Below are 23645 nucleotides of genomic sequence, written 5' to 3'. Positions count from 1 at the left end.
GTTTAGACACAGAGTTCATGGATTCCAAAGTTGTCTCCAGAGGACTGCTTGCCAGAGGTTTGATGCGAATGTCCAGAGAACCACAGCAGCCAATTCTGCAGCACCTCTTTCATACTCTGAAGAACTCTACACTTGAAAGTTATGGTTGATGTAAAGAGGCGGCTTCACCTCTGAGAAATGACAAAAGAAATCCAGCTCACAAGCTGAAGGAATTGTGACCAACAACAGAGGCCATCCAGGAGGGGAAGGCACTCATACTGGAATGCTTCACAGGAGTAAAACCCCTTGTGTAGGAAGCACTGTGCCCTGATGATAGTGTCCAGGAAGTTGGTAAAGTCTTATCCATGTTCAAAATTATTCCTGTTATACCAAATACGTTCTTCTTGTAATGTTTGACTGAACTAGTGACAGAGCCTCAGTGACATTGACTCATCTCTGTCACAGTTAACATAGTAAAGTAGCAGAGTTGTTTGGCACTGAGCCCATCTGAAAAGGCAGCTCTAAGCAATGGATGTTTTGTAAGAGTGGAGGGAAGTTTTGAAGCTGTTCCAGTGGAAGTGATCTACTGTGACTGAGATAGTCAGAAAGACTCATCTGTTTTTTCCACATTAGTGTAGCTACCAGAATGTAGTAAGGTGTAACTGAGTGGGAATTCCATTTTCTGTTTAGAGGATGCACATTAGCTGTACCTAACACCACTGCCAGAGGTTCTGGAAAACTTTGCCGATTTCTTAGTATAAGCACTCGAGTGTACTAGGAACTGTATCCAAAGGAGAGGAAAACAATAAATAACCTATGTACCATCCGTTGAAAACAAGAAACAAGCAGTGTTCATAACACAAACAGAGACGAACCCTCAGAGAGCTGAGATTTGCTTACGTGAATCCCGCCCAGATTGATGAGACCCTGCTGATCCTGTATGAGGAAAAGTTCTCTTTCTCTGTGTTGCAATAATCATACCAGCACTTTGCTTGGGGATGAGAATGTGGGTAATGGTAAATTCATTCCTCATCTGCCAAAGTTGAAAACAGCTTGTCACGATTCTTGTGCACTCCTGCAACCTCACTGTGGAAAGTCAAACATCTACACAAGCAACGTTACTTCCCACCACAGCATGAGTCTCTTCTGTGTTCCCTGAATCCCTCGCCTCAGTGGGTCACGACCTTGTCTGCCAATATGTATTTCTTGGGGGCTCTTCAGTACCAGAGATGCTATGACCAACCCCTAACCTACCTCTGATGCTTTGCTCATGTCTAAAGCAGTTTTCCTCTCACTGTTAAGTCCTTCATTAAACTCGGGTTAAGTCTGTTCCACTTCATTCATGGATTCATTCAGCAGTTAGTAATGGGTTCTCTATGTGCCTGCATTCAGTGCTCTTTCCTTTCTCAAAATTCCTAGTGCTTGTATGGTACATACGATCAGAATGCTATCTGTTTTATTGCATATTTCCCATCTCTCCAATGTGATTGGACACCTTTTGTGAATGTAAACTATGTGCCTTACATATATTTCTAGGCCCTACCACAGAGTAGGTGCTTAGAACATGGTGGTATAGGTAGTGGCTAACTCTTCCTACTAAGTTTAGAGTTTGCTGTTTCTAACTATAATAATAATCAGTTCAATTCAAGAGAATCTGAAAAGCAATCAAATACAGAGTCAACAGATCTAAAGGGTCTATAATGGATAGTCCAAGGTTGCATGTGTGGAGAATTTGATGCAAATAGAAACTGTCCCTGAACATCTTCTCTGAGAGTTATGGGAGGTCAAGAAAAGTAAAGTCTCACTTCAGGAAAGAGTTTGATTTTTCATTGTTTTTCTTTTCTTTTTCTTTTTCTTTTTTTTTCTTTTTTCTCTTCTTTTTTTCCAGTTTCTCACTGGGAATTCCACGTTTCTACTCCCCGAACAGTGTTGGCACTGGCTAACTGGAGAAACTGAGTTCACGCCCTTCCGGGCACTACCACATGGTGCAATCCATTGATTATAGGAACTGTAATGGAGAAAGGAAAAGTCTGAGACCATGAGGCTGAATCATTCCAAGCAGAGCTTACAGCTGCTAGCATTGGGAGAACAATGCTAAGTCACTGGAATCACCCCAACTTCAGACATTGAGTGGTCATCTCATTCTCATGACATCAAAAAAGTGTCATAAAATCTCTTCTCCAGCCTGAGACCACAGCTGATTAGATGTTATGGTTGATTTTATGTGTCAGCTTGACTGCATTAAGGAATATATACGTGGTAAAGAGTTATTTCTGGGTGTAACTTTCAGAGGTTTTCTGAAGAAAACTGATGTGTGGTTTTCCAGACTAAGTGGGCAAGATCTGCCCTCAATATGGGTAGGCACCATGCAAACAGTGGGAGCCCAGACAGAATCACAACATAGGCAGAGTAAAAGCACTCTTCTATTCCTATCTTTGGAAATCAGGACTGGGTTTCTAGACTTTAGACTCTTAAGACATGCACCAGTGGCTCCTGGATTCTAAGGTTTTTGGACTCAAACTGAGAATGATGCCATGAGCTGCCCTGGTTCTGAAGATTTTGGATGTGGACTGAGCCACATGACCAGCATTCCAGGGTGTTCATCTAGCAAAAAATGCTTTTATGGAACTTCTCAGCCTCCATATTCATATAAGCCAATTCCCCTAAGAGCTGTGGGGCCATGTGGTCTCTACCTAGATTTCAAAGTATGTTGCAGATACTCTAAGGGCCTGTTGAGAGAAATGTCATAGGAGCAGAGCCACCCAAGAGAGTCTCCTTTGAGGCAATGCCTTGGCAAGGAGGAGTGGGTGTGCAGTGCCTAAAGAACCAGAACCAGAGAGCCATCAGCCCACATTTCCATTCTGGACAAATTTGGGCATAACTCATGAGAGTTCTGGGTAAACTGAGTTCAGCAGAAAATATAGGAATGGGCTGTCTCAGGCCTTGGGGGTTCAACCCTTGTCCTAGTGTACCCAGGATGCAGGACATGGAATCAAAAGATATTGTTCTCCAACATTAAGACTTAATGTTGTTTTCCCATGTTTGGTTTGTATGTTGCCCAAGCTGATCTTGAACTTGGGAATCCTCCCACCTCAGCCTCCCTAGTAGTGGGATCATAGGTATGTACTACTAAACCTGTTCCAATCACTCTGTTCTTCATTTGTTTCTCCTTTTTGGAATGGGACTGCCTGTCCTATACCTGTTCCACCTTGTATTTTGGAAGCATGTCACTTATTCATTTCATAGGCTCCCAGCGAGAGAAGGATCAATTGTGCCTTGTATCTCAACTATATCCGATTTATAAGAAATTTTGCACTTTGAGTTCATGTTCTCAATACTTCAAGAAAAAGTAGGCTTTACTTATTCAACGTCAGACAAGGGTAAACTACTCCTTTCCAAAACATTTCTAAGGTATTTAAAAATTCTCTGCCAAAATCTAAAAAGGAGGATTAAAAAATAACCTCCCCTTTCAACTGAATGTTTTCTTTTTCACCTCTCTTTGAACTCATAAGAATGTTAGAGTATGACTTTCAAGGAGGCATAAAATAATATAGTCTTCATAATGGAAAATGACTTAGGTAGTTATTTGTTTCTGAATATTCTTTAGAAGGAAGTTTAAATCCCAAACTCCAACCTCCTAAAATAAAAAAAGTCTGGTCTCTCTAAGAATGCATGAACAAAGAATTTCTAAAACTGATTCAGGATGCCAAGGATGGGCCCAGTTCCTGAACACCATGGAGAAACCTTATGATAAAGCTAGTAAGCTAAGGTTAGGAAGCACCTTTCACAGCCAAGTATTCATAATGAAAAAAAAAAAAGTTTAAAAGCATATTCTGCACATTCAACAGCAAGGTCAGAACCGCCAGAGAGGTGACAAATCAGACCACGAGATGCACAGTCAATTGGCACTCTGATGATGACATCTGCAGATGATGAATTAAGGTTTCCTTTCAATTCAGTAAATTTGCCTACTAAATTCATACCAAGTAGACACTGTGCTCAACCTACAGGGAACACAAATGTGAATCAGACTTGAGCAAGACTCAGGTCCATCCTTGCAGGAAGTGCAGATTGTTATTGACAAATGACTACACAATCAGGTAAGTGATCTAATTTATATTACAGATAAAAGGAACTCTGGGAGTTTTACAGAGAACTGAATCAATCTGATTGAAGGGAGAGGAAGTGGAAAGACTTCAAGAAGTGCTGGGACGGCAGTAACAGTTTAAATAGAAGGCAAATGTTAAAAATCTCATTGGATAAGGCAGTGGAGGGAATGTCCTGGGAACATGACAGTTCAATTTTCCTGAACTTAGAATACATAGGAAGGAACAGTAGTGGGAGATAAGCCTGCCTGGTAAATGGGGGTGACTGTCAAAATCTCAGACCTCACAGCCCAGCCCTTCTTCCCTTCTTACGGTGTACTTGTAAATGGATTTCCATCAAAGCTGACTTCTTTAAGTGACTGCTTGAAAGTCAATTCCTGCCTTCCCCAGATTCCTCTAATGATCAAGATATACTCATCATTTTATCCGATTCCTATTTTCTTGATTGCCATCATTCATGACAGTTGGAAAGACTGCCAGTAGTTTTTATGGTTGAACTGAGTCATCACCCAATTCACATAATGTTTACCTTGACTAAGTGCCTTAAGAATCAGGAATCCTCTCAGGGCAAGTACAATTCAGTAGCCTGTTTTTTCTTTTTTTCAAATCAGTCACTGAATTGCACCATAGTTTCTGTACATTTTAGGATTATTTTTTATAAAAAGCCAATGGTGGTCTCTAATTCACTGAACATTTTCAATCTCTGGATGACCTTAAAAGCTGAGGGTTTAACTTTCAGGGATAGTACCAGCTTTTCAGAAAACTGACCTGGCTTCAGGTAAATTGTATATTTTAAGCAAAGGTCTCTTACAAGAGAGCCAGTGTGACAGGTCACACTATGGCAGTCCTTATCCAAGGGGTTCTGTTACCAAAGGCTGGTAAGTGGGATCACAGAGGAACTCCTAGGCTGAGTCCCCCAGAATGATACTGGGAGGACATGAATGAAAATGGAACAGGAATGAAAATGGGAAGACAACAGCAAAGGGACTCACTACTTTCAGAGTTGCTCAGTACTCCAGGTTTCAAGGACATCTCCACCACTGGTGACTTAGCAGACCTTGGAGTTGTGTTACCGTCTGAAGGCTGTGTGGATGACACAGGTGAGGTAAGGAACACATCTAAGGAGGGCTTTTCCAAGTCAGGCACCAGTGGCCACCTAGGCCAGGGTCCACCTTTCCAAATTACTGTACAATTTTCAGTTGCTCTTTTTCTAGATCCTAGTTCTGGATCATTTCCTTAAAGGCATGGAACTGTTCCTGTTCCAGCTGTTGCTACTTCTGTGCTATTCTCTGTCTTTGCCGTTCTAGCTCTTGCTTGATAGCCATGTTCCCTGCAAATTCCTCCTCTTCCTTCTTCTACAAAGGGAGAAAAAGATTTAGGCCAACACTTCTCACCCCAGAAGGAAGGCTTCCCAGGGAAAGAGATTTTCAAAATGTACTTCTGTGCTAGTTTGATTTTCGAACACATGATCCATGCTTCCCTTGGTACCAATACACTGATGAGATACAGTCCCCACACCTTCCTACCAGCCACCAAATACCTATTTTCAAACACAATTAAAGTCCAGTACTTTCAGCTTTATGTATAACCAAATGTGAATGAATTTATGAACACATTACATAATAGGATCTAGTCATTGGTTTAATAATACAATACCATAATTCTGAAGTAGAGAAATGTGTATGGTATTTTGGAATATCAGAACAATTGTAATATGGTATGAAAATATCTTGATTTCTATTGGCGATAAAGTTAGAAATATTTTGAACATGGATTTTGTTTAAGCCTACATTCAACATGGAAAAATTGCTAAATGTCAGTTGGTAGATAGTAATAACCATTTTCCTCATCCAGCTTCACAGTCCCCTGAATTCTATCCATGAATCTCTGATTGTTTCCTGGCCCAGGGTTAAGAACCTCTTCACTAGAAGGTCTCAGCTGTTCTCATGGCCTCAGAACCATCTGCATTTTGAGGTCACCCTTATTTATATTTTCAGCCCATATCTCTCCTCTGAGTTCAGTCAGACTGGTACATTCAACCTCCTATTGACATTTCTGCTTGAACATCTCATAGGCATCCAAAATTTAACATGCCAAAAAAAAAAGAAAAGAAAAGAAAAACAAGATTCCAGGGCACTACCACTGAACTACATCTCCATTTTATTTATAAATTCTATTTTATTTTTTTCTATTTTATTTATAAATATTATTTATATATTTCAGACACAGGGTCTCAGTAAGTTGTCCAGGTTGGCCTTGAACTTACAATCCTGCTGCCTCAGCCTGCTGAGTAGCTAGATTATAAGTGATTCACCACCTCAACCCCTTTTGGACACACACTCAGGAAATAGACTACCAAGTTGCTCAAAGCAAAAACCTGAGTTCAACCATGATAGCATCTTTTTCCCAGACTATAAGTAAATCCCCAGCACTCTACCTCCATTCAGTATATCCATCTGTCTCTACCATGCTGCCATGTTTCACTACTCCAAACCATTAGCCTTCTGCTGAGTTGCTGAAAGAGTTTCCTAGCTGGTTTTCCTGCCTTCTCTGAGCACCCCTCCACTATTTACCACAAAACAGCCCACACTCATATTTTAAAAGTACAAGTTTAGGTCACACCCTTAATTTACTTTTCAATGGCTTTCTTTTGCTCTCAAGGTGCAATGCAAACTACTTCCCCTGGCATATAAAGTCCTGCAGAATCAGTCCCAATTTTTTTCCAAGTCTATGTACTCTATTGCATTCCTTCATTTGCATTAAACAATATAATATTTATCAATTTCTATACAATTTGGGGCAGGACACAAAAGCATTATCTTTATTGAAAAAGAGACATAAGTTAATACAATGTGTGCTGCTTCTCAGGAAGAGGCCAGATGGCAAACAGATTAGAGATACAGGACACAAGCCACCAGGGATCACTGAATTTCAGAATATAATCCATTATTGTAAAAGTCACAAAATGAGCCATGGATGAAGACCCCAAATAAAAGTGTCCAGAGAGCAAGATTTGGAGATGATCTGCCTTCCACCATTGGGACAGATGGCAGAGGCAGACCCAAGTGCCACTGTGGCAACAGACTGGTGGTGGCTTCTGACCACCTGTCCTCGTTTTTAAGTAGCATTTAGGAGAATGGCAGATGTAAACTTCAAGAATCAGCCAAAAGCCTTGTTCAGGAATGAAGTCATAGTTGTGATGGACCCACTTTCCTGGTGCAAAATAAGCCACTGAACAAAGATAGGGATTGGGTTTATATAAGTTTTTTTGACAGGTGCTCTAGTGAGCATAACAGTTTTCTTGGGTAAATCAGGAATTTGACCTTTTTTGGACCAGGGATCTGTGGGCAGCTTCTGGAGAGGATTTACCTGGAAGGAGATTAACTAATGCCTCCTAGAGACTCTTACTTTAGGAGTGATAAAAAACACCTCCTCCCTGTCTGCAGCTAGCACCTGGAAACATTTGTCTTGGGAGATGCAGGTTTTCAGCGCTTGCATTGCAATGCTACAACAGCCTGTCTAGAACATTGCTAAGGATTGGGGGTGCTCTGAAAGCAGAAATGGGATGTATACCGAAGAGAAATTGTTCACACTGGTAAAATGTTTGCTGCGAACCCATTGGGAATATTAAAATGACAGAATTTGAAAAGTAAATACTTGGAAACAAAAGGATGGGATGAACTTGTTCAAATATAGGGAAATGTCTCAAATGCATTGGAGTCCTTTAAGCTTGTACATTATTATTGGATGCAAATGATGTTCTTTTTCACTTGTAATTGGAATTACCTGATGAAGTTGGCCCTTCAGAAGAAGGCTACAGTAAAACCATAACATTGCATTGTTAAAATCTTATGAAAGATATGTATGGAAAAATGTGCACCCTGAACATTCTGAAAAGGATCATTAAAATAAATTTACAAACTTCTCAGCACTAATTATTGTCCAATTCTAAGTGGGTCCATTCCTTGGGATAATATTAATGGGTTATTATTATCACTGCTTTTCTCTTTTCCTTCACCTAATTACTTAGAATTTATCCTTCCTTTATTTTAAATTATCTATTCTATCTATGCAATTAAACACTATTATCCAGAAAAATAAACCCTGTCTTTACCCTCTCCCTTCAGCCCTTGAACACCCCTACTGATCCCTTCCCTCCCCTACCACACACTTCTTCCAAAGGAAAGAACACATTGAGTCCTTTTGAAGGTAACATCACTGTGGTGTGAGGAATTTAATAAGGTTATCACACATAGTGATGAGACATACTGAGCATGCCCCTCCCCCCACTGCTGGTTAAAACGCCAGGACAAGTGATCAGGGGCCACAACCGGTCTGTTGCCACAGTGGCACTTGGGTGTGGCTCTGTCATCTGTCCCAATGGTGGAAGGCAGAACATCTCCAAATCTTGCTCTCTGGACACTTTTGTTTGGGGTCTTCATCCCTGGTTCATTTTGTGACTTTTACAAGGGTGAATTATATTCTGAAATTCAGTGATCCCTAGTGGCTTTGTCCTGGATCTCCAATCTGTTTGCCATCTGGCCTCTTCCTGAGAAGTAGCACACATTGTATTAACTTATGTCTCTTTTTCAATAAGGATAATGTGTTTGTGTTTTATCCAAAACTACAAAGAAAAAGATAAATATTACATTGTTTAATGGAAATGAAGGAATGCAGTAAAAAGTAAATATTCTTCAAAAAAAAGAAAAAACATTGACCATTGACATTAATCTGTGGTTTGAAGCGCCACGTATAGTTTCTTTAAAGATGGGTCTCTTCTGTGAGCAAGAAAAATGACAAGTTTGCAAAACAAGTTCTTATGCATGTTTGGAGAGATCTTTAATATGTGTGTTTGTTAAAAGCAGTGATTAAATGTATACACAAGGAATCAGTTTAATTTTAGACTTATTTTGCTGCTTTGTTTCCAGATAGTGAACTATGAGTTATCTAAATTATTTCCTAATAATTCAATACTTTTTTTGGTTAAAAGTTACAATCTCAAGGTTGAGAATTTCAAAAAGAGTTAAATAACATAAGAAATTTTAGGCTTATTTAGTGCGCTTTGGGTGAGGGATTTTATATTTCATTTACACATTTATAAATTGGCTTATAAGCACATATATAACTTGTTTTGATTTTTAAAAATAAAAAAATATGGTCTTTTTGTTATACATGATTATAGAATGTATTTTGACATATTATGTACATGGAGTACAATTTCATATCCCTGTGGTTGTACATGGTTTGGAGTTAAACTGGTGATGTATTCATAAATAATTCAATAAATGTGGTATATCCATACAATATAATCATAGGCAATCTGAAAAGGAACGAAGGACTCACACTTTACAACATGGATAATCCTTGAAAATAGTCTTCTATTTGAAAGAAGTCAACTATAAAATGTCACATAGTGTATAATTCCTTTTATATAAAATGTTGAGAAAAGGCAGAACCAAAGATTAATGGTTGCCTGGGGGCAGGGTGAGGAAGGAATTGGAAAGACCTCTCACACACAGAAGAGTTTCTTTTTGGGATTATGAAAATGTTATGAATTAGATGGTGGCGATGGTTGCACAACCTCGAGAAATTACTAAATGCCACTGAATTGCACATTTTTCAATAATGAATTGTATATGAATCATATCTACAGCAATAATTTTTAAAATGGATTTAGTAATCTTTGCATGGTGATGATCCACTGCCTCCATCATCATCTTGCGCCATTCCATTCCTTTCCTATTCTCCCCCCACCGTCGGTCACCCTCTCCCTGGGCAGCTGTGCACGAGAACTCTGGCCTCTGGCCTCCGGAAGAGCCTGCACAGCTTTGGGCTTCTGGGTCCTGCAGCTGTTGGCCGGCTATCCCCTGCGCACGCGCACTGTCTGCTCGCACAGGGTGGAGATGGACGCCAAGAACTGATGTTTCTCGTGAGCGTCGGTTGATGGCAGTGGTCTCTGATGGTGGCACATGTCTGAATCAGTGGAGGAGGACGGACAGACCCCTCGGTTTAATATTTATCCTTGTCTTGAAGTGTGATCTCGGCTACCAGTAATGTCCAGATGCTGTGCTCTGAATGCCAGGCTAGCTGCTGGAGGGCACTTGCGATCACGGAGGACTTGAGGCCACATGCCTCAGATTGACGCCTTCTTTTTGTGCAAAATTTGTGATCATACAGCAGATCTTTAGTAAAGTGGCATAGTGATACTGGCCTTGTGTGTTCGAAGGTTAATTGAAGTAGTGCATCTCTGCTGCCCTGGTGCACGGGTGTTGAGTAAATGCTGATTTATTCCTGGCCGTGTTCTGGGTTGAGCTCATACTGCCGTTCACTTATCTAGGTCCCAGGTTATCAGCTGCCCTCAGGATGACTGTGAACCCTTGCCACACCCCTAGTAGATTCCCCAATTTTTTGTATTTACCACCCCAGCCCTGATCTTAGGTGACCCAAACATGCTGAACTTCTACCCCGAATCTTACTTTCAAAATCTCTTTCTGGTAGGTCATAAGACCTAGGCCATTTTCAATGAAGGTTTTTTGTTTGATTTTTGCATTGCTACTGATCAACCTGAACCCATCTTCTGCCATTTCCCACTTGTTTCAGAATTTATGCTTTTAACCCCAACCTCAAACTTTGTGTCATACTTCAACCATTTTATTCATTCCTGATTCTCCTAATAAGCCCTTTTGCTTTCCTAGTGCTAGATCATATTCCTTCCTCTTTCCTCAATTCCTGTCCTTTTACCCTGTTACCCAGTCCCACGTTCAGGTCCTTTCTTCTCATGCAGGCTTTGATCCCTACCTCTACCAAAGAAAACCACAGTTCACAGCAATTCAAAACTCAAAAGTTCTCTTTATTACTTATCTATTAATTCTTTGTTCAATTTTATTAACTTTGAAACATATCCGAATGAATAACCTACCCCTAACCCAAACCTATATATATATATATATATATACCTCTATGTGGAAAAAGTATATGATGCTCCAGTGGTACCAGAACCTCTTTACTGCTTATCTATTAAACAATTCTATTACATTACTTTATTCAATTTTATTAAGCTTTAAAATTCATCAGTCTATAAATTTGTACCTATTCATATATATAAATGTGGAAATCTATTTGGTATTCAAATGGTACTAGAAAGACTTATTATCTATTAATCATTTCTATTACATTGCTTTATTCAATTTTATTGTATTTTGAAACTATATCAGAATTAATTAATGTATCCATCTATCTATGTTTCATATGTAGAACACTACCTGGTACCCAAGCCATACCAAAAGGCCTCTTAATTATCCTTAATTCTCAGTGGTACAAAAAGGCCACTTTATCACATATTAATCAACTTTAGTATATTTCATCTAATTTTATTCAAATTTCAAAATATATGAGAATGAATAAATTTGTATCTCTGTATTCATATACATGTGGAAACTAACTGGCAGCCACGTGGCACCATCAGTCTTAGCAGCTCTTACATTGTATAGCCATAGTAGTTAGCAATTTCCATCTCTCTTTCCCTCTCAATGAAAAACTGCACTCTCCCCAAAGGATATTTGGCAGCATTCTCACGCTGTTGTTGAGCCTTCTTCTTCATGGCTTCCCGCTCTGGCCTCTGCTCTTCTGTGATGGGAGTTGACATTACTGGCTCAGGAACATTGGGTTTCCTCCATGGAATTGGTTGTAAGGCAAAGTCTTGGAGCAGATATCGGTTTTGAGGCTTGGGCGCTTGGGACTGGAGCTTGTTCACAAGGGTGGAAACAGGGCCTCGCTGGACAGAAGTGCAAGATGATGCTCTGTAGGCTGCAGGCCTAGAGGCAGCAGACTGAGGGACACTAGGCTGGGTAGATGTGGTGAAGCCTGAATAGACTGAATGGGATCCAGCTGGCTGAGCTGGCTTGGCAGGACGCACCAAAGATGTGTTGGCAGGAGCTGGTCGGGATTGATTGACTGCCCTGGGTTGAGCTGAGCTGGTAGAAGCAGGCTGGGCAGGGTAAGCCACAGTGGGTCTACGTGAGGCCAGAGACTGTGGCCTGCGATATACAGGTCGAGGTTGAGGTTTTTCTGGGGACAGAAAAGGCAAAGGCACCAATTTAACCTTCCCAGGAGGTGGAAGCTCATGCTGGGATGGAGATGGACACTCTTTGGCAGCACTGATATCTGGTTTCTGGGCTTTCACTTGAGTTTTCTCAGGACCTTTAACCTGCGGCCAGGGTTTCCTAGCTGGGCACGGACGGGGATCTTTGTTACTGCTTGAGTTTCCCAGGGCTCGGGAGGAAGAGAGCCCAGGATTCTTATCATTCTTCTTCCCCAGTGCATGAAAAACCTGCACCGACTCCAGCATGTGCATGCCTAGATAACTTCGAGGCTTTTTAAATGTCTCTGGGCTAAACTCAGGTTGATTTCTCTTGCGCTTTGCTTTAGGAACCATTGGCTTCTCTTCTGTCTTGACCTTGTTGCCTGCCTGCTTACTATCCTTGGCTTTCTTGGAGTTGTTTTCTCTGCTCCTTTTGGGTTTTTCCTGCCCAAGGCCCTTAGCTTTGCTGTTCCTGCTGGGTGCAGCATTTTGAGTTTTCCTGTTAGAATGCTTGGCTGTGTTCACAGGAGCCCTGAGACTGTCTGCCTCCCTGCAAGCAACTTCTCCCTCTAATGTGCCCTCTGGGGGCTTTGGCTGCATTTTGGCCTCAGGAGTCCCATCAGGAGGCTCTGAGGCTTTATGTTTGTTCTTCCTAACTTGATCAGCATGGTCCTTTATGTCACTTGAGGTTACCTGCTCCTGATTCACCATGATGTCTCTGGTATCATTGGCTTTTATGATTTGGGGACTTTCAGGTTGGTTAAGGTCTTTGAAGGAATTGAAAATTTCGGGAAGGTGAATATCCTCCACCAGTGCAGTGAGGTCTGAAAAAGCACTGCTACATTCAATCCCATTTTCAAGTGTGCCTTGGTCCTCAAGACTCAGGCTACTCTTTCCCAGATTAATATGTTCAGAATGAGGCATCTCCTCTTGGTCCAGAGGACCAATGGAGGCCAGGAGATCATGGCTATCAGGGATTTTTAAAGGGAGTAGTGGAGGATCCTGGTTTTCTATTGCAAACTGGTTGGCATCCAGAGGGTTTGAAAGCATGAATTTAACCTCATCCAAACTGTTACTGTCTGTTTCTTCCTGACTTTGAGTTGGAGGCAATGCCAAGAAATTAGTAGAGCTCTGACCTGGAGTAATTATTGGAAGGTCTTCACGTTCAGTTGGTGGGTTACTCTCCAGTATTTGGAGATTTTGGATACTTCTGCTATCACAGGAGTTGGGGAATTCTGGAGGTTGTGGCAGACAAAATGTCTGCCTTGGAGGTTGCAATCCCACAGAAGCCTCTATTCCTAGGGAAGTTTCCATCACTGCAAAGGAATCAAGAAGGATGGTAAGTAGAATGTTCCCCCTACACAGCAACACAATAATCAGGGAACCTGCCAACTGTGGAGAAGGCATTTCTAGTAGCTCTTCCTAGGAACCATGGACAGATCTCTGTTAGGAGGTAGGTGCTGACCCTTAGTTACAGGTGATCAGAAGATGTCCTAGATTTGGACTGGCAACGTTATCATGGCAGCATGACTCGGTGCCCTGTGTGAAACCCTCAAAACCCTCAAAAAGTGTTTTATGAAACCTATCATTCTTATGTAGCATTCTCTGAATTTTCTCCACTCTCCCAAGAATATATGAACACTGAACACCATGAACTAGGAGAGAGTGGGAGCTCTTCCCCATGAAATATATGTGAAAGGACACATTTTGAGACACTTGCTTTGCCAAGGATCTCTGAGTACAGTTTAAATCCTGGAGTTAATGAAGGAAAACTAAATTGTCACTACCATGGTCAGTTTTGAAGTATCTTCCCAAGAGATCAGAGGAAGATCAGGTAAATATTTTTATAATATGGTGGAATAGGGAGACTGATCTATCAAGGCAGTGTAAATTAGCCTCCTTCAGTGTGCTCCTGTAAGTCTCTTAAATGCATTGTGGATGACCATTACAGGGTCCTGCATTATCTTCTTACAGAGTCTGAAAATGTATAATGCTGAATAAGGAGAGGAATTAAAGTCTCAGGACTTGAATTCTGTGAATCTGTAGACCCACAGCTCCCAGCTGCCTATTTTACCCTCCTTTGATTGCTAATCTTATTCCTTCCCCATGTTCCTGTTTGTACTCACCTTGAAAACTTGTTTGTGTGATAGGATGAGTAGACACAGAGTAGTAGATGCCAGGGGTAGATACTGATGGTAGGACATTTATTGGCTGGACCTCCTTCAGCACCATCACCATTTCTGGTTGAGGGGCAGTGGCCCTACTTCCTACATATGACACAGAGCCATAGGATTGCAGGTAGGGTCCAAGATCTCCAGAGAGCAGAGGCCTCAGAGTGTTTTGATCATAGTAGTGGACCTGACTTCCTTTCTGGTAGGGAAGTGAAAGGGTATGTGCCTGATTTGGAATCTGAGATGGTGTCCCCTGGACAAGCCTGGCGGACAGTGATGGATACTCAGGGACCATGGCATTGGCATCTGAAGTTGTATCACATTGGGCTGTTATAGACATGGAAGGAGCTGCTGTGTCCTGATCAATGACAGTCAGAGTAAAGTCCCCCAGTGAGGATGACTTCTTTTCAGCACCTCTCATGACATTGCACTCAAAAATACTTGGATAGGAGGCAGGTGTCATGGGGATCTGGTGTTGGCTAGTAACCCCAGACAACATGCCTGTGCTAGAATGTTGATAAAGGTAGGCACTGCCCATGAGTGGCTGGAAGGAGGTGCCCGAGTTTGAAGGCAGTAGCCATGCTGAACTGACAGCTGGAGCAGAGACTCTGGAGAAGTTGCAGGCACTTCCTGTTAGGGAAGCTGCATTGCTCACCACAGGAAGAGAGAGAGGCAGAGAATTTGCAGTTCCAACTATAGAAGAATTCTGGGAGTTTTCTGTAGGAAACAAGAGGGTGATGAAAAATTGATGAGACTGAGAGATTCTTAAGATACTTGAGAAATGGTATTATCTTAAGGTTGTGGCAGTCTGGAAGCCTCTAATGCCAATAATCTTTGAGATACCTCAAATCAAACCATTTAGCATGGCTGCAAGTGTTGGAGGAGTTTGGTACTCTTACAATGAACTGCTTTTTCTTTCCAGTGGGCAGAGAAAACCTAAGTGTTCTAGTTCACACATTGTTCCCAACAAGCATCCTTCTCCCTGACCTAGCTTTCCTTTGAACTTCTGCTAGTTTTGGAGTATGAATATGCTTTTCAACTGAAGCATTTAGGAGTTAGAGAACATCTAACACTAGAGAACATCTAACATTATCAGTTTGCAAGGGTTAGAGAAGTTTGATTGACTTTTCAAAATCAATTATAGAAACCTCCCTGACAGGACTTTGTTCTGTAGACCAAGACCACAAATTGGAAAAATAGAATTTTATATTTCCCTGTTCATAGAAAATAGTACTGATATTTTCACTTTTTCCCTCAGTCTCATTTTGCTCATGCAGGTCTCATGCCATTTCCCAGAGTTCAGTTGTACCATCCAGATGGGAGTTTAAGGGGTCATTATTTTGGCTATTCATGCCTGAATTCTCATGTCAGTATGACCACCTGAGAGTAAGTTTCTCAGGAAATAGTTTTTGGAAGAAAAATTTATTTAAACTTTCTGAGCTTCAGGTTACTCATCTGTAAGGTGGTTACAATAATACTAACAGTCATTATTCATCCATGTATAAAAGTGGCAAATTACATAAGAATTATATGGAAGAAGATATAGTATGTTCTGGAAAGGTAGAAAGACAAAAATGAAAAACAGCACAGAACTATAAAGAATACCTAGATCCTAATGAAAATTTGGATATGTAGCAATTGTCAAAGCATAGTAAATTTACTAACAAATGAAGTTCCATTTTCGTACATACAATATTAGGAAAGTGAATACTTCTCCTATGTTTTAGTGAATACTGTTAATCAAAACACTGCCCACAATTGAAGGTGATTTTTTTTGTACCTATAGACAGAGAAAGTATATCAGCAAAAAGTGTGTAATAAGCAGCAAATTTAAGTAAACATGAACATATAGGTAGCCACAATGTGTAGATAAATATTTCAGTAAAAAATATTATGAATCCACATGCAGTCCAACACACCTGCAACCTCAGCTATTCAGGAAGCTGAGGCAGGATGATCACAAGTTAGAGGATGGCCTTGCCAATTTATGTAGACTGTTTATCAAAATAAAATTTTAAAAGGGCTTGGGGTGTAGATCAGTGGTAAAGTGTCCCTAGGTTCAATCCCTGGTAGTTAAAAAAAAAAAAATCCAAACCAACCTTCCTCCTCCAGGCCACATGATCAAGCAAAAAGTGAAGCAAAAGAGCACTATGAATCTGGCCATGGCGTGGTGGGCCTGTGGTGCTAGCACTTGGGAGGCTGAGGCACTGGGATTGCTGGAGCCCAGGAATTCAAAGCCAGTCTGTACAATTTAGCAAGATCCTGTCTCAGAGACAAAACAGATTGTGCTGGGGATATAGCTTGTGGTAGCATACTTGCCTAGCGTGAATGAGATTCTAGGTTCAGTCCCAGTACTGGAAATAAGAAAAGAAAACAAAGGAAAAAAAGAAAGGAAGGAAGGAAGGAAGGAAGGAAGGAAGGAAGGAAGGAAGGAAGGAAGGAAGGAAGGAAGGAAGGAAGGAAGGAGAGGGGGGAGGGAGGGAGGGAGGGAGGGGAAGGGAAGGGAAGGGAAGGAAAGGAAAGGAAAGGAAAAGAAAAGAAGGAGGGAGGTAGGGAGGGAGGGAGGAAAATGGAAGGAAGGAAGAAAGGAAGGAAATTTTGTACAAAGAAGAGAACAAAACAAGAAGTGTAAAATAATTTCATCACTGTGCTGGCTCATCTTCCCCTAAATATTACCCACACCAAGTAAAAGTTATTAATCCCACTAGTAGACATTTCAATTAATATAAAACATTTTCTGATAAGCATTTCAGTTATAAAAAGCAGGATGCATGCTTTAAAAGGGTCCTGAATGTTAAATTTATCACCAAAACCTAGTTTATAATCATCTTTAACAGGAAAATGTTGTCCCTAAAATCTGAAAAAAATCACCATTAAAATATAATAATACAATTCAAACATTATTTTTGATGCAAAGGTTGAACCCAGGGCTTTGAACATGCTAAGCATACACTCTGCCCCTGACCTAAACCCCTAGCCCAAAACAATTCTATGAAATGTGAAATGACTTTGCAAAATTACTTTAGATAAATGTGGAATTGAAGATGTGGATCTTGACTTTTTCTTCTTATGTAGCTCTTTCTTTTGGTTCTTAGGTTTAAAAATCGTTAATGACTATTTGTATGTCCTCTGTTAAAGAAAGAAAAAACTATTGTAAAGATGACAAAAAAACTTCTGCTTGAAAACTACCTATCACACAAAGGAACGCATCCTTCTGATGCAAGTTAGGGCACATCATTTTTCAAAAATTCTTGTGGTTTAAAAAGCAGGGTAAAACAGGACATGGAAAATGCCATTTACCCAGCCCTGCCTCTAACCACTTTCATTAGCATGTTTACAGGAAGAATCATTTCTAAAACATACTTCAGAAATGTTCATGTTCAAGCTGTCTAGGTCATCTGTGTTCAAAGAGGCCATAGAAAAACTCCAAAAAACCAAATGTGACTTTTCTGAGACACTGCTTTCCCCAGTGATCCCCTAATTCTACCCTTAGTTTCCTTGCTAGTCCGTTAATCTAGACATTCTCTCAACCAGCCTCAATTGTCCAGTGCTGGGAAGATTTCCCCCCTCTCTGCATCAATTTAAAATCTTTGTTTCTCTTGCACATTCCATCCCAACATCCTCTTTTTTCTTCAGAACATCTCCATGCTCTTCCTCTCTTTTATTCTTATATTTTCTTCTTCTTTATTTTGATGTTTTCTCCCTGCCCCATGGCCAGTTTCTGTTGCCCTGTGCTTCAACAGTCCCAAACTTACTTCCCCTAGAATATCTGCCTCCTAACAGCCCTGTCCTCTCCCTTCCCCTCCCTAATTCTCTTTTCACGTAGTTTAAACAGAAAACTCCAAAATATGTGAATGTCCATTTTAGAACAGCACTAAATTTGAAATACTGAAATGGAAATATTGGTGAAGGAGACTGTTACAGATGAAACCTCTAGGTACACAGTGTGAGTTTTCGTCTGTCTCAAACTTCTCTTTTTCTGTTGAAACAAAGGTACTCCCCAAATCAGATTTCATTCTCTAAAAACATGCCCTTTAAGACTCAATATTAGAGGAGTTGTGGCTCAGTGGTAGATCACTTGCCTCGTATGTGAGGCACTGGGTTTGATTCTCAGCACCACACATAAATAAATGAATAAAAAAAAAGTCTACCAACATCTAAAAAATATTTTAACAAAAGATTCAATATTAGAAAAGAAAGGGACCAGTGCACAGTCAGTCTGTTATCCTCATAGAGCAGATAAGGAAACAGATTTTGTGAGGAGTAAATGATCATCCATCCCACACCTAGTACATGTCAAAGTGAAAACTCAAATTAGGTCTCCAGATTTCTACTTCCATCCTTTTCCCTATTACTCTAAGCTAGTTGGAATTCCAATAGTACATTGAGGCAGCAAAATGTCTAATGAAAAACTTTTAAAAGTTTCTTTCCTTACCTGACATTGTCAGAGAAGAGGTGACATCAATTGCAGATACAAAGGATGAGGAGACCACCCCAGAGGATGTCTGGGTGACTGAGGTTAGAGAATGCATGCTTCCCGGTATGGAGTTCACTGGTCACTGGCCACTGGCCACTGGTCACTGATGACTGGTTACTGGTCACTGGTCACTTGCGATGATCCAAATTTGCTTACAACTCCATGGAAACCCTAAGATTCTACCAGGTGGCAGTAGGTTTGGTGGGAGAATGATGTCACAAAACAGGCAGTTTAAAGGTATGAGGTAGCCAATAGGGAGGTCAGATTCCCAACCAGAAGGTGGGATTGGGTGGAGAAACTGACAAGAGAGTTGATTTGGTGGAGAAAGTGACAGGAGACTTAAAGTAGCACCTAAATGTCCCAGCTCTGGAGAGGTGAAATCCTGCAAGTGTGATAAGATAGGACCACCTTCCCCAGGGGTATCATCTCAGTGTTCCTTATTAATGTTCATTAAAATTATTTATATGTTATATATTATATTTCACATTGTAATAGTGTGCACATAATTATACATTACATGTACAGTTAATATTCCTGGGGATGGAAGAAAGAGATATCTGGTTTGAACAATTCTAGTCGTTCTGGAACCACAGAAGTTGATCTGATAGTGAACTTACTACAGCTTCCAAGAATGAAAGAAAAGGATTAAAGTGCTTTATTTTGGGCTGGGGTTGTGGCTCAGTGGTAGAGCGCTTGCCTAGCATGTGTGAGGAACTGAGTTCAATTCTCAGCACCATATAAGAACAAATAAAATAAAGGTCCATTGACAACCACAACTAAAAAATATCTTTTAAAAAAAAGCTTTATTTTGTTGTTTAGTTATAGGTGGATGCAAAGCTTTTATTCATTTATTTTTATGTGGTGCTGAGGATCAAACCCAGTGCCTCACACGTGCTAGGCCAGCACTCTACCACTGAGCCACAACCTCAGCCCTAAAGAGTTCTTTCATAACTTAAGAGTGGAGTGAAGTTCCTTGAGTGCACCCTGTAGGGAATGAGGAAGTCCAAGCTTTTCTTGAATCCTACAGTCTTTGGGCTGGGCTGGGCTGTACTGGGCCAGGTTGGACTTGTAACTCTCTTCTGCTCTCCTCCTCCCACCCCTCTTCATTGTAGACATTGTTTCATGGACAAGCCTTGAGTTTGCATTCTTATACTCATGAATATTACTATCTTTTGACTGCGAATAGCACAGGTCTTGTTTTCTGTGACTTGATTCTTTGAAAAATGCACTCTGAACATTAGACTCAAACAGTGGAGAGGTGGAAGAGAGGCTCACTAAAATGTCCCTGTTCTGGACTTGGGTTGTACTTCTTTCACCATCATTTGCCTTGGATGGCTCCTTGGGTCACATAGACATCCTGCCTTTGGGCTCTTTCATATGTGAGTGGCACTGAGGATTCTTTCTCTCTTATGTAAGTGAATCCAGTGTGGCAGTTACTGAATCTTCCTCCCCCTTGCAAACAGCCAGTATAGAATCCTGGGCCTCTCACATTCTTTGTCAGTCATGCTTGGGTGGAAGGACAGGAGAAGTTAGAAGAGAACATTAGTAGAATATAGGGAAAGTGAGAGTAGAAAATAATAGGTTAACATGCATTTTTAAATTTTTTTGTGTCAACACACTTTGGTCTTCTTTTGTGTTAATAAAAGAGACAATTCAATTTTTGTGTGGGGGTCCTGGGAATTTAAACCAGGGACACTTTACCACTGAGTCACTCCAGCTCTTTCTATGTTTTATTTTCAGACAGAATTCTATATAATGAAGATAAAAATCTTACAAATAATATTCTTTATTTTCTATGTCACATCTCATTTTTTGTTATTTGTGTATTTGTAGACTGTGAACCACTATTAAAGCCTCTGGATTTTCAATTCACTTTTTCTCTATCATATTTTAAAGGAATCCAACATTGTAATACACATTGCCTATTTTTCTATTGATGACTGTTTATGTTGAAGCATCATGAAATAACTTCACCTAATGGATTTGTGGAGAAAATGAGAGAAAGTCATGTGGACAACACATTCTGTGGTAAGTTATACCACACACTGAAGGATCAAGTGTGTTGGTGTTCATCCCAACTTGATCTAAATTGCTGTTGCTCTTGATCCATGGAGAGTATATGTTCCACTGTCTTATCTTGTAACTGTGATAAAGCAAGTGAGTACTTATTTGCTAATTATATATATAAACATATATATATATATATATATATATATTTGAGGGAGTAAATCTATTGATTTAATTATTTTCATTAGTGGTGAGCTTTTAAGGTTGCCTGGATTGATCTGTCTAGGGAAATCCTAGAGCCAGTGAGTGGGTAGTTTGTGATTCAAGATGTCAAGAGCCCATGGGAAGACAAGATCATATATAGGATAGATATCTCATATAAAAAGTTCATATGTGAAGATGAATATTTCATTTATATGTCCATTTTGTCCCATCTCTTCCAGTGCTTATTATATGATATTTTTCCATAGTTCTGTATGGGATAATACTTAACTGAGAAGCAATTGTGGAAGGTTTGGCAGTTAAAGATATACCTTGAACACTGCAAACTTTTTCAAGGCTTTTTTTCCCCTTTTTGCTAACTTTCATATCTTGAATAACTTACTTCTATAATAGTGGTATGTAATATAAGCCTAACAATTACACATTGGCAAGTCATGTCATTTGCTATATCCTTGTACTAATCAAGTAAATCCATAGTTACTAGAGGTTAAGTTGGTAGGTGAAAAATTGTGAGGAATGTGTTGTATTAGTTGGGTTTAATGTTACTGTAACTAGCACTTGTGATAATCACCTTAAAAAGAGAAAATGTTTATTTTGGTTCACAACTTTGGAGATTTCAGTGCATAGTAGTTGGCCTTGTTGCTTTTGGGCTGTGGCAAGGTAGAACATGATGAACAGGAGGGTATGATGGAACAAGCTGCCTACCTCATGACCTGTATGAGAAAGAGAGAGGATGGAGGAGAGGAGAAGGTGTTGGTCTCCATTATCACCTCCAAGCCCATGCCCTCGATGACCAGAAGATATCCTACTAGGCCCCCCACCCTTTTATTACAGTACTTCTTAGTGAACCCAACAGCACTCTGAGCTACCACTAGCCCCTCCTCTAAAATCTTGTTTTGTGACTAGGTCTCACTGAAGTACTCAGGTTGGCCTGGAACTTGAGATCATTCTGCCTCAGCCTTCCAAATAGCTGGGATTATAGACATACAACATTGTGCTTCATTTAGACCCCACCTCTTAAAGGTTCCACCAATTCCCAATAGTGCCAAGCTAGAGGGGAAGCTTTGCCACATGGGCCTTTAGGGACATTCCAGATCAAAATTCCTAGCATGTGGTAAGATCATTTTTATAGCAATATAATATTTACATACTAAAATATTCAGGTCCAAAATGCAGTTATAATTAGGCAAATGTTGTTTGCCTCTCCTGATCCCCAGGCCTGATAACTATTTGCTCTTCATAATTCCACTTCTAGCTTTCAGTCTCTGCATCATCTTAGCCCCTTAAACAAGTCTTAAACTAGGAAGGAGGTACCTAAAGACTTTGGTCCAATACTTTGGAACTTAGCATCATGTCCTTCCCTGACCTAAACCCTGTTTTTATATTGAGGGCATTGTCCCAGGGACAACCCGATCCCAGCAATTAGTACTTATCAGAATAACTAGGACTCATCTTGCTATAACCTACTCATATCATCTATCCCTGACATCCTTCCATGTTCTCTTCATATTCTCTTTTTGTTTTATTAAAGACCAGAAACCCTCAAGTCTCTTTATGATACCGAGGCCCTACCAGATACTGTCACATTTTATTAGTGTCAACTACTTAACTGTTGCTCCTAATATCCCTTACTCCTGTCTCTATTTTCCATTCCTGTGAACTATGGATGAAGACATTCTATTACCTCTTATTGGAATCAATAAGGCCTCTCCAAAGGCCTACACTTTGCCTCTTCCCATATTTTCTGGAAACTATCCTGCCTAGGTATGGATTTTCTCCTGGAAACTATAACTGAGTTTGTTCTTGTCCTACTTGTGTCTTTTTGAAAACTTAAAGTGCAAGACCAATACAGCTATTCTGGTTTCTGAGAAATTTATGTCACATTTTGTATTTTGTAATGTTTATAAACATATGGACTATTTTTGCATTCTGTCCACCATATACCTATCAGATATGTTTTCCTATGTTCCAAAAGAGTGTTTTATAAATTACTGTCAAGTTTGAATGTGCCTAATTGTAAGTTTGCAAATAAAAATTGTTGTGAAGAATAATAACAGTGCATATAATGTGCTTTTAAATTTAGAAATAGAAAAGTAGAAATTATTATGAAAAACTATTGCTATGATAATTATTTACAGTTTAATCTGGAATTCAGTACTTGGTCAGGGCTCACACACTGTTCTTTGCTCTTCTGCTTGTAGCTGAATTGAGAGTTTTCCTAACAGGTTCAGTCCCCCAGCCTGATAAGTATGTGCAGATATTGCACTTGAGCTCCACTCTCATGTCTCTCAGTTTTGTTTTGGTTTTGGTATTTTCTAAGACATAACCAAGGTTATCTACTTTTAGCATGATACCTGTCATTTGATAGGAACCAGGTAAATGTCTGGCTAGCAATGGGAGTATAGGTTGATATAATTTGTGGAGGTCACTTAGGCAGTATCTTTCAAAACGTTGTTTTTCCTTAATTCCAGAAATTCTATTTCTGGAAATTTAGATATAGTTGTGTATATGTATAAGGATAGTTCATTGCATGGCCTGTAAGAGAAGACCAAAACCCAGACCAAAAACATGAAAACAACTAGAGGTCCATCAATATGGGACTG

At 40.1% G+C, this 23645-nt stretch overlaps 2 protein-coding genes across 2 annotated transcripts in view; one reads left to right on the top strand and one right to left on the bottom strand.

The window, feature by feature from the left end:
- Window positions 1-23645, top strand: part of TPRKB (TP53RK binding protein) — a 67124-nt gene that overhangs the window by 11865 nt on the left and 31614 nt on the right. The window lies entirely within an intron of this gene.
- On the bottom strand, window positions 11563-18868 carry LOC306643673 (uncharacterized protein C2orf78-like; the record flags this gene model as incomplete). The annotated part of the gene is made up of 3 exons (XM_079109917.1): window positions 11563-13481; window positions 14292-15053; window positions 18772-18868. 3 exons carry the CDS (start codon window positions 18866-18868, stop codon window positions 11563-11565), a joined length of 2778 nt encoding a protein of 925 aa, XP_078966043.1.

This window comes from Sciurus vulgaris (assembly GCF_902686455.1).
Source record: "Sciurus vulgaris genome assembly, chromosome: 14".
Taxonomy (NCBI): Eukaryota; Metazoa; Chordata; class Mammalia; order Rodentia; family Sciuridae; genus Sciurus; species Sciurus vulgaris.
This window is presented reverse-complemented; position numbering and strand designations above follow the sequence as displayed.